Source organism: Carettochelys insculpta, chromosome 6, assembly GCF_033958435.1.
Source record: "Carettochelys insculpta isolate YL-2023 chromosome 6, ASM3395843v1, whole genome shotgun sequence".
Lineage (NCBI taxonomy): Eukaryota > Metazoa > Chordata > Testudines > Carettochelyidae > Carettochelys > Carettochelys insculpta.
In genome coordinates, this window is record NC_134142.1 from 83,829,204 (window position 1) to 83,841,351 (window position 12,148).

At 45.1% G+C, this 12,148-nt stretch overlaps 1 protein-coding gene across 5 annotated transcripts in view; it reads left to right on the forward strand.

Moving 5' to 3' along the window:
• The window catches only part of PRR5L (proline rich 5 like), a 93,288-nt gene that overhangs the window by 41,109 nt on the left and 40,031 nt on the right, over positions 1-12,148 (forward strand). For all 5 annotated transcript variants that reach the window (XM_074998946.1, XM_074998945.1, XM_074998947.1 and 2 more), the window contains one exon: positions 918-966. In XM_074998946.1, coding sequence (XP_074855047.1) covers positions 918-966 — 49 coding nt within the window. The remainder of the gene's footprint in view (positions 1-917; positions 967-12,148) is intronic.

Consider the following 12,148-nt stretch of genomic DNA (forward strand, 5'->3'; position numbering starts at 1 on the left):
CCCTCCCACTATGTCTGTCTTGAAAGTCTATTTAGTCAAAAATAAAAAAATTGCAATAAATGTTTCCAATTTTTAAACAAAAATTATATTCTTTCAATTTAATAATTTTCCCCACACTTTCCCCCCCAGTGGAAATATTGTGGGTGTTTTTTTTTGTTTTGGTTTGTTTGTTTGTTTAAGGGAAGGGTAACATCTTTCTCTCCCTTTTCTTCCTCTCTGTTTTCCAAATTAAGATGGTAGATGGGTGGGGGAATCCCCTAAATTTAATTGAAACAAGTTTTCACGTAGAATTATTGTCAAGTGTTTTAAAGCAAAACAGATGAATGTTAACTACATTGCAAATGGTTTATTGTAAATAAAAAAAAACAATCTTTCATGGGGTGTGGTCCACATTTTTCAGCCAACTCTTGTTGTGAGGCCTTTGTGCATGGGTCTTAAGGAAAGAGGATTCATTCCTCCCTAGTCTGTACATAACCTCCAGTACTACTTGGAATTCATAGGAGGTGTGCAGAGACATGAAGGGAATGTAGCTTTGATCAGAGTTAATCTCTCCTTTTTTTAATGGTGTTCCCCTTACACATATCAGGATGTCTTTGGTATGACTGTAGAGGTGATGGCAGTATAAATTTATGTCTGAGAAGAGGAGTTATTTCAGGAAAAAATCAGTGGGAGGCAAAGTTGTGTCAGAATATAGACATGATATGTAATTATATTACGCCTGGCAAGATTTGGGGAAGGGATGGGGGAAGGGCAAAACTGAAAGACACAATGGTGTGCGTAAACGTAATGTCTGGGGATGAGAAGGGCAAAGCTACACTGAGGGGACAATTGTCTCCTTTGCCCCATAGTAAATGACATTCCTGCCTGCGAGAAATGACCAGTAACCAGTTTATGACATATGTTCCATATCTTTTCAGGTGTTTGCTAAAGAGTGAACTTGGATCCTTCATCACAGATTACTTCCAGGTAAGACATGCTTCATAATACGTAACTAAGCACCCCTGAGTTTTCTTTGTATTAATTTGCTCTGGAAACCTTCTTCATCAGTAGAAAAATAAACAGGATTGTTTCTTGCAAGTACAGAGCCTGCACTCAGTGTTCTCTGCTGCACAGGTTCATGGAATTGAATAGCATTTGGAATTCTTTTCTTAAGGGCTTCGAAGCTTGATGTTCAATAATATTTGTTGTTTTCTGTGGTAAAATAAAGGTCACCAGCTCTTGTGCTTTATTGTGACACATGATCACCTGCTGGGATCAGGAAGAAAAGACTTTCTTAAGTTCTCTAAGATATAACTGTGTGTGCACTGGTGTTTTCTGTCAGGAGTTGGAAGGGTTTTCTGTTATCTAGAACATAGGACTCTGAAGCAGAGGATTGTGTCTGGCCCAGGGTAGAAACGTGATCCACTCCTGAATCTGCTACCAGGCCTGCCATAAAAGGGCTATAAAGGGAGCAACTGCACAGGGGCCCAGCATTTCAAAGGAGCCAGGAACTCCAGCTGCTGCTGCTGCTACTTTGGCAGCAGTGGCGGACCTGCTCCAGGCATCTTTGAAGAGGTGTCACCACTGCTCTGATGCTCTGAGGGAGTGGTAGTGGGGAGGCCCAGTGCTGTAGTGCAGACAGAGCTGAAGGCTGACTGCCCTAGGCCCTGTCCTATCCACCCTTGGTCCCATCCCTTTTGGGAGTACGAGTTGGGCTCCCCTCCCACCTTGCCCAAGGGCCTGTGGTGGCGGTCAGCCTCACCGTCTGTCACTAACTTGATATGTGCCATGAGTAAATCACTTCCCTCTTGGGAACTTGTGCTGGTGCCCATGTTTCTAGAGAGTTCTAAGAACCCTTTGAGATAAGTGCAAAGTATGGACTGGATAAATGAATCTGCTTGGGTAGTTCCTATGTTTCCAGCACAGATGCTTAGTTTCTCATTGTCTAACTTTACAAAAAATCATATATTTAGAAATAGTGGATGAGACTTTGGGTAGGTCTACACAGCACAAATATTTAGAAATAAAAGCAGTTATTTTAAAATAACTATGCTAGCGTCTACGTGACACAACTCCTGTCTTGTTTTGAAGTAGGCAAACCTCATTTCATGAGGAATGGCAGTTCTTTCGAAATAGCTGTGTTGAAATAGGTGGTGTTAAAACAGGGAATAGAGCCTATTTCCAAATAAGCAATAGCGTGTCCAATGGCTGTGTTTCAAAATAGGCCGTATGTGTGTAAGAGGCTGTAATTTAAAATAGCTAAGTGCTATTGCAAAATGCATTTTTTGTGTGTAGCAGCGTTATTTGGAAATAAGCTGTTTTGGAATATCTATTCTGGAATAGCTTATTTCAGAATAAGGCTGCTGTGTAGACATACCCTTTCTTCCTAGAGCGGAGGGGAAAACCTTACCCTATCAACAGAAATTCAGTCTGATTGCCATCTTGTTATTCCAGAAATGTAATTTCAGTTTGTGGAGGAGCAAAAAATTAAAAACTGGGGAAATGCACAAATGTGCATAAATGTAACTGCCTTTAACTACTAATCTCATCATTTGTGGTTCAGACATAACCACATGGAAATGTGTTTTTAGATGAATGTAGGGGCATGCTAATAGTTTCAGTATTGCAATCATTCAGTGGTACTGTTTTAAAAAGATTAGTACTGGTGAGAACAACAGGGATCTCGGTTTTGGTTTTCTTCTCTACCAGTAAAGGAGGGAAAAAAATGTCACCACTTCCTGAGGTGGCTGAAGGTGCCTATGTACTTTGTCAATCATGTTTTTTTATAGATGAAAAGGAAAAAAAAACCCTGACTGGTGGTGTTTCCTATCAGTATTAGATTTCATGACTTAAAAATATGCAGTGCTGTTGAGTGAAAAATAAACTCTGGTGCTGTGGGCAGCTATGCTTCACTTCTTCAGATACTGTCTTCACAATTCACTTACTGGAAGGAGAAAACTTTGGCTTCACTTCATGGTAGGATATTTCCTAGAATGTGAACTAACAGAGTTTAGCAGCAGTGAGTGAGATAGTAGTTCAGTGCAGGAATCCATGGTAGAAAGAGTTTGGTCTTAGTGGAAATCCGGTCTTAGTGTAAGTGGCTTTGGGCTTTTATTTTAAACAGATGTGAATGATTATATTTGTTTAGATTTGTGAAGGATGCCAGATGGACCTATGCAAGTGGTCAGATACACAGTGTTGAGCCTGATATAAAAATTCAACACAAGAGAAATTTTACACTTAGGGTATGTCTATACTGCAATAAAAGATCTGTGTCATAGTCATCTCTGGCCCAAGAAAGCTGACTTGGCCTCAGTGGAATATGAAATTGCAGGATTGACATGTAGGTTTAGACTGTGAGGCCCTGTGGTCCCACTCAAACCTCTGTACTGCAATTTTATAGGCCCCCAGTCTGAGCGTCCTGAGGCTGTCATCTCCCCTTGACTCTGAGACTCAGTGCTACAAGGTTTTGATCACAATGTAGACATCCTCTATGGGGCACGAGACTGAACAAAGATGTGTGAAGCAATGCATGCTGGAAGGAACCAATATAAAGTGCTTGTGTGTAAGCACTGATTGGCTCTGAATGTTCTGTGTTCTGCACTGTTCTGAAAGAGGTAAATTTTGTTTCAATTCTGAATAAGACTGAGAAGTTCTGGAGGACTTGATGCCTAGAAGCATTGGCCATAGGTTCAGAAGCTGTCTCACCAAATGGATACTTGTGACGTGAACCGATGCTTGTTTGACCTCTTTGCAGCACAGCCAAAGATAAACTAAGCTGTATCGACTAAAACCCCTCTCTTCCTCCTTGTCTGGGCCTCCAGTTTGGGCCCAAGTCATATTAGCTATTGAACCTTACCTTGGTTTGTGAATAATGTGGGGTTTCTTTCAAAGGTTGTCAATCAGTTACACTGGAACTTGGACAGAATTGCAACATGTATCACTTTTGATGGAACAGCAGAGTAGTGATATGATTATATTATTGGCTCCAAAGATTGGGGTACATATGTGCTCAGCGTAGTACAAATACAGAGGAAGTGGTGGTTCATGCCCCAAAGAGCTGACAGTGCAAGGGCTAGTCTACACTTGAATTGATTTTGCATTGTTGTGGGGGTGGGGCGTTTGCACTTGTGTAACTACATTCATGCAGCGGCACCAGTCCAAACACGGTGAATGTTTTGCTGTTGAAGTCAGTCAAGTGTATAGTATAGTCTAGTATAGCCAAGTGCTGAACATGTGACTTGCCCCAGTCTGGCTCACCTTGATAGTGGGTGTGGAGCCTCAGCGCAGGCATTCCATAAGAGGACAAGCATTATGAGATCTAGACTGAAAAAGGAAGCACTTTATCTTCCCCTAGTATGTTTGTGAAATTAGACTTCTAGTGCGCATCACTGACTATTAAAAAGTTGACATCCCTTTCCATGGATTTCTCTTCAAGAAGCAGTCTGTGTATGTTACTAACTGAACTATCAGAGGGGTAGCTGTGTTAGTCTGTAGCTGCAAAAACAGCAAGAAGTCCTGTGGCTCCTTACAGACTAGCAGGTATTATGGAGCAGAAGCTTTTGTGGGCAAAGACCTGCTTTGTCAGATGCATGAGTGAGGGTTCCAGAAGGAGGGTCTAAATATACAGGCTCGTGAAAAGGATGGAGTCCCAGTCAGAGCTGACAGGGTCAGCTCAGTCACGGAGGATGTGGCCCATTCAGAGCACCTAATGTGGAGGTGTGAACAAGAAGAGAGGAGAATGTTGTTGGTATTTCTTTATCAGAGAAAAAAATGTTTTCTTAATAAATCCTTGGAAGCTCTTTTTTTCATCTGCTTTCCTCTGCATTTAAACTAGGGACTGTAACTTGAAGACTTTAAATTAATATCCAAGGCCCCAATAACTCAGCCAAAAGTCAGGAGTCAGTTACAGAAATGGATGTGGGTGAGATTCCATGGCCTGAGGTGCACAGGAGTTCAGACTAGGTGATCAGCATAGTCCTTCTGGTGTTTAAAAAGGTACAACTTGGCCTCCTCTGCCCTAAGCATAGATTTGTTTTCCCCTGTTGGCAATTTTAAATACCCCAGTGGCAAGCAGGACAATTACCTGAATCTTCCAAAGCCTGAACATTATAGAGTGCCTTCAGTATTTTTCATCCTGTTCCGATACAGAATACACTGTGCTACTGCTAAACACTGTGATGATTTTCAGATCACATTTTCCGTAGTTAGAGTGCTGGCACTTACATTATTTTTTTCTTTAAATTGTTTCAACCACTGGCAGTTAAGAGCTTGAATTTTAATTACCACTTCTTGCACTCCATGGAATCTAGAAGAATGGACTGAGCAAGTAGGCATCTTTATTTTTATTATTTTTCTTAGATTGTTCCGATAAAGTCTAGGGAGATTTTATCTTCACAATCCCACAGCCTCAGTGTTATCATGTCTGTTTTGTAGTTAAAACCACAGTGCAACAGACCAAAGTACCCACTCATATAAAGATCTCTGTGGAAATTCAAATCTTTGACTCTGAAGGAGGTTTTGTTACTATTCTGTTGCCTTAGTAACTTTAGAGGAGATCTAAGTCATGTTATTGAAAGTGACTTCTGGGCTTTCAAATGCCAGATAACCAGTACTCAGTGTATTCTGCCACTTCTGATTTGCTGCAGGATGTGGCCCATGCTAAAAGTTCCACAATCCACAATTTCAGCTATAATCTCCTTAACCTTCATGCACATGAAGAAAGCCTTTCAAAGTGAAAACTTAGTGCAGCTTGATATACTGATAACTGTATGTGCCGGAGTTTACAGGCAGCCTGAAGTGAAAGCTTGGCAGGGATGAAATGCTCCTCTTCACGTCCCATGGGTTGTTCACTCTCAAATCCAGAGCTGGAATACGTAACTGTTAAGTATTCAACTGCTGGTTGGGTTAGCTAAAATACCCAGCTAATGTGCTTACCACAGATCGACTCCTTTTGAGGCGTGGAAGCCTACGTGTTCTTTGCCCACTTGCCAAAACCTTCAGCTTCTTCCAGTGTCTATTCTAGAGGCAGCACAAAACTGTGGTTTACTGAAAGCGGAGAGACACCATAAAGTATATTGACTTTGAGATCAACATCAGTAATAAAAGCTCTCTATTGCTTATATTTCATTTAATCAAAATGACAATTTCTTAAAATTCAAATGAAGCTGCTGCTGAATTTTCAAGCCTGTGGCATCAGAGGGACACAGAATCCATGGATCTTGACCCAGCATTTAGGTCCAGATTGCTGTGGCATATACAAAGTTCTGCAAATAACTAATATATGTGATAGCTAAATCCCTGGAGAGTGTCCAGATCTTCAAAGGAAACAGACAAATTCATGCTAGAGCTGCCCCCCCCCTGCAGTCATGTTTCCTACTTTATTCCCCTAGTTCTTGAAAGAAAAAGATGATGTTAGCTAAAATGCTCTGTAGCTCAAATCTGCTTTTTTTCACCTGCTGATGCCTTGGGCCCTGCTACTCCATGTCCAGCCTGATAGGTTAAAACTGCATACAGTAGACCCCTGAATTACACGGGGGGCTGCGTTCTCACAACCCCGGCATAAGTCAAATTTTCTGCTCAAAGTTGGGGGGCCAGGAAACTGACAGCACCAACCCTGGTCAATTTCCTGGCTCCAGGGAGTGGAGGAGAGCTGAGGACCAGGCAGCAGCCTGGCTCCCAGCTCCCTTCTTCTTGCAGGAGCCAGGAAACTGACCGACACCAGTGCTGGTCAGTTTTCTTGCTCTCACAGTGAGAGGGGGAGCCGAGAACCAGGTGGTAGCCAGGGTCCAGGCTTCCCTCCTCTGGCAGGAGCCGGGAAACAGACCAGCACATCACTGGTCAGTTTCCGGCTCCTGCAAGTGGGGAGCTGGGAACCAGGCTGCTGCCTGGTTCCTGGCTCCCCTTCTCCCCAGCTTCTCCCAGCTGGGGGAAGCCAGGAAGAAGCCACAGCAGTGCAGCTGTCTTTCTCCCAGCTTCCCCGAGCTGGGGGAGCCAGGTGGGCAGATGGCTGCAGAGTGGTGTTGAGTTGCACTTAACTCTTGTTAAGGCAAGTTAAGCAGAACTCATTTCAGGGGTTTACTGTATAGATAGATGAAGCTTAGAGGACCTGGTCTGGAGAACTAATAAAATTTGCCCTGCACCTGGCACTTTTCCCTGCTAGACTTAGGACAACCCTCTGAATTTGGAGGGACTTAATAGGGCAGAGCAGCCTGGATCGGATCCTGACAGAGGGACTAGTCCTGCACAGTGCAAGTGACCAGTGAAGGTGCTGACCACCTCACAGGTCTGGCCCAAAACTAGAGTATCTGTATTTCTGTATGTTGAAATATAAGGCGCCTGGTAAATTTAATTGTATTCAAGTGAGCTCAATGGCAACCAATCAGAACTATGCAGTACAAACATTGAAATGGACATCGAGTTGACTGAGCCCCTGTTGAAAAGAAATTGAGTGTAGTTGGATTCTTTTTATTTAACTTATCTTTAAGACAGTAGCATTTATACAGGGATGGGTGATACATGCGCACTCCTGATCACCTCTCGTGAGGGGATGACTCATCAACCTTCTCTACCTGGCACTCTCCACCCTCGATTCATGGCTGGACTTGCAAGATGGACCCATTTCTCCTGGCACCATGTATTCCTGAGGCAACACATGGGGGGAAGCACAAAGAGTCACATGCTTCTCCCTCCCCAGATTTCTGCCAGGTTCATTCTGGAATGTGGCCAGTAGCAGCCTTTCAGCGCTGTGCAGGAAAGAAGGGACAAGAGCTGCTTCCAGCTGCAGGAGAGCTGGGGAAAGGGAAGAGATTACTTTGTCCAAGTCTTTGCTGGGCTCTTCCCATTCCATTACCCCCAGCACCAGTGACTGGAAGCAGCTTGTTCCTTCCTGCCTATGAAGTGCTGAACGACAGCTCACGGATCCGGGCTGGTGCTAGCCATTGACTTAGGCTGCGTCTGGACTATGAGATAAAATCAAATTCATTTGTATTCATTTTCTAATACTGGAGTTTATAAGTTCGATTTTGACCATCTTCACTTCACACCATGCTCCCCACAAAGTTAAGTCATTGCTGCCAAACACACTTTGGCTAACATCAACTGTTGCTGTAGTGCATTGTGGGAAGCTATCTCATGGTTCCCTCATCCCCAGAGCATTCTGGGTATGCTCGGTGGTCTTGGCATCATCTTCCCCCATTGCATTTTCATCATTTCCCTCCTGATCCCTGAAAATATGTTGATCCCTGGAAATAATGCAGAAGATGCTCAAAATTAGAAGAAACAATCTTTGGTTTCCCCCTACACTATGTTGCCAACACGGGTGCAGTGACTGTAATCTCAACTGGCCATCCATCCCACCTCCCATCATTGCAGAAATGCGATCCCTGAGAATAATACAGGGGCCCAGAATGTTTCTCACATTGTGAAGAATGTGGGAAGAAAGAATTTTTGGTTTCCCCATACACTATATTGGTGCTGGCGAGAGACTGGGTCCTGGACTGTGCAGAAAAAAAAGAATTGTTGGCTTTCCCCTGGCGGCAACAAGCCCAGGGATGGGTCAAGGGGGTGGGTGTCGCTGGATGACCAGTTGAAGTAGTCCTCCCATGTTGGCAGCAAGTCCCTTAGCGGTCGAGGGAGACTTTTCCCTGACGGCAGCAGGAAGCCCAGGTATGCGCCCGGTGGAGGTGTTGCTGGATGACCAGTTGAGATTTTCCTTCCCCACAGCAGCAGCAAAGCCCCCAATATCTTAGCTGCTGGAGGAGACTTGCCCACAGTGGCAGCAAAGCCCCTTTCCCTTGTGACTGGCAACATTGTCAGCACTGAAGGGCAGACACATCCTTTTACTGGGTGGGTTGGGGGCTACCCAGGTGATGTGACTGAGCACGGGAAAGACCCAGACTGTGTGGCGCCTGTGGGGGAGGGAAAGGGGTTTGCACACAAATGTAAACTGCTGAGAAGAAGTGTCTCAGTGTGTAATACAAACACGACCACCAGCATAGCCTTGTTGACACGTGGTGCGGCGGGGTAGGGTCTGGCACCAGGCAGCACAGAAAAAAATTGCAAGTGTACAGACAGAGCCGCGAACTCACTGAAGGGGTTATCTGAATGGGTAGATGCGCTCACACCGCTAACAGCATAGAAAGAAAGACATTTCTCAGACTGTCATACTAACATGAGCCCACAGATAAAGGCTCGTTGCTCCTGCTTGGAAATTCAGGCCCTTCCTGTTATTGGAGAGCAGTGGCCAGAGGGGAGCACTGAGAGGGGCATTATGGGTTACATATGGGATACCTCTGGAGGCTAATAAATTCACTTTTAAGACATGGCACTTCCACACTGGCCTTTAATCAAACTTCTGAATTCGAGCTTGATATTACACCCATCAGGTAACTGTGATTTTTGTAATCTCGAGATCAGTGCACCCAAAATCAATCTAATGGTCTTTACAGTAAAGACAGTCACCTGGAAAATTCGAGCTAACTGAATTAAATTTGATTTTATCTCTTAGTGTAGACGCAGCCTTAATGCAGCAGCCTCCTGTTCCCTGGCTGCAGTGTGGGCAGGACGGGGTTAAAACCTAAGGCTGCATTGTGCACCAGGGCCCAGGGAACTTGACTGCGGGGATTTCAGTGAACCTAATCAGAGAGGTGGCTCAGCAGGGGAGGGTGTCCAGGGCATGGAACAGCCCCACGCTTCCTGGGGCAGGACTCAAGTCGGGAAGGCTAGTGAAGAGGGTGCTAAGCCTCTCCTTGTGGGTTGGCTGGGGAGCCTGCAGGATTGGGGTGTGAACAGGCTGGAAATCTCTTTCCCCCAAATCTCCCCATGCTCCACAGCTTAGCGGAGAGGCTTCCCCTGAGTCAGCACCGTGCAGGGCTTGGATCCTCCTTGCCTGCATCCTGGGCCGGAGGGTGTTGGGCTTTGCCAGGGTACTGTCCAGCCAGAGGCAGTGGTGGAAGGAAGGGACCTGCCCGCCAGGCTGTTGCTGAGCTGAGCGCTCTGACCAGAGGCTGATTCCCTGCACAATGCTGGAAATGGAATGCGTCTTGCTTCGCTGGTGAGAGACAGAGGGGCAGTAAGGCTGGAAGGTGCAAGGGCAAAGCTAGGGGAGGACACTGAGAGTGGGAAGCACCTAAGGGGTTGATGGATGGCTGATGTCTGCCTGCGCTCACCAGCTGACACAGAATGCATCCTGTTCCCTCTGGAAACAGGGCAAGGCTCTGCTGGCCGAGAACAGGCATGCAGCAGAGACTGCGCTGATGGACTAGTGGGGGAGTGGCGAGCCCTGCTTCCTGCAGCATTGCCCGGCTACCAGCCATGCACACCCATCCCCATTGTTGGCCATTGGACTCTCTGATTCACTGCTGGTGGGCAAATGGCCAACAAGCAGGGATTCAGCCAGCAGTGGAACCCACTGGTGTTGCTGGTGGGGAGACAGAAAACATGGGACAATTTGCCCATTTTTAAGTAAAGAACTACAGGAGGACTTAAATATGGGATAGTCCCTTTAAAAAACAGACTTTTGGTCACCCTGTCTAAACTCCTTCATGGAACTTGCTGATTCGCTGAGAGGGGCTCTGAATTGTGACAGGCTTTTGCCACTAAAATTTACATGAGACAGTGGGCTGTGCTTAGTCACTTCGCTCTGAATTGTAACTTCATGTGGGCAGGAGTGTTGTCTGTTTTCCCTCCAGCTGCTGTACCACTGAAATGTTGTGGGCTGGATTCTTACAATAACACCCTCTTTGTGAGTTGCTGTAAATCTGCCTAGCACGCACGCTGTCGTCTTTCCTCACACTCAGGCCTGGTTCACACTCCAAAACGTTAGGTCAGCATAGCTACAGCACTTAGGGATGTGGCAAATTCACACCTCTGAGCACCAATCTAATCCCTGATGCCAGTGCCAACTATGCTGACAGAAAAATCCTTTGGCTGATTTAGGTACCACCTGTTGCAGAGGTGACATTCCTATATCAACGGAACAGCCCACTGTAGTGCTGCCGTGGCGTAGTTGTGGCACTGTAACTGTGCCTGTAGTTTAGACATGGCCTCAGCCTCTTTCTTTAAGCCTACCCATAAAACTGCCCTCTGGTTTCTTTGCATCAAAACTAGTGAAAGGCTTGACTGAAATCCCAACGTGTGAAGCGCTTTGTATTTTGGGGTCACTTTGGCATGCAAATGTGAAAGGTGTGACAGAAAACACCCCTGTATTTACACCCTGAACACTTGTAATAATCTTTATACAAGGTATACCTTGTAAGATATAATTCGAAAACTTGGAATTGCTGATCAGGGTTGCCCTGGTAAAATATGTCTGGTAACATTGTATGTGAAGTTAGGAGATTTCCCTGGGTGGCGGTGAGAACACATGTCCGAATCCTCATTGCCCTCATCATCATCAACAACCATGGGCGCAATGCCCGTTGGTGTCCGATACCTCCCTCATTGTTTCCTTTCATCTTTCGCTGTCCACTGTGGAGTGGCTTAGTTTCTGTAGACTAGCTCTGCACCAGTCTACTATGTCATCTACCCAATCTCTGTGGGGTCTGTCTCTCCTATTCGAACCATCTGTTGTGCTGAATACCAGGGTCTTGATTTTTCATTCTTCATTCATTCTGCAGACATACCCGCATAGCTGTAACTTGCGTTGTAAAACCTTCTCCTGTAGGTTCTCTTTTGGCTGTATCTTCCGATATAATTCCACTTTGCTGACCAACTGCATCCATCCTATTCTCAGGATCTTTCTATAACAACTCCTCTCAAACACCAATATCCTGCTCTTTGAATCTTTTGTTGTCACCCATGTCTCACATCCGCACAACATGCTGCTTGAATATGCACATTTTCAAAACACTCAGCTTCATTCCTAAGCTAATCACTTTGCTCTTCTGGATCTTATCCATCTCCTTCAAACCCACTCTTGCTATTGCTATTCTAGTTGCTATTTCCTTCTTACAATCTAGATCATGCATCATGTTTTATCGATGTTTATAATCGGTCGGTACCTCTTCCCTTGCTTGTTTAGCACCTATACCATTCTCGCTAGCTTCTCGTCAGCTTTCTTGATAATAACTGTGTCGTCCAGGAACCTCTAGTTGTTCATTCTTATCCCTTGCCCTGATATTCCTTCTACTTCTTCCTTGATCTTGTCCTGTGCGCTTTCTAGGTCCAT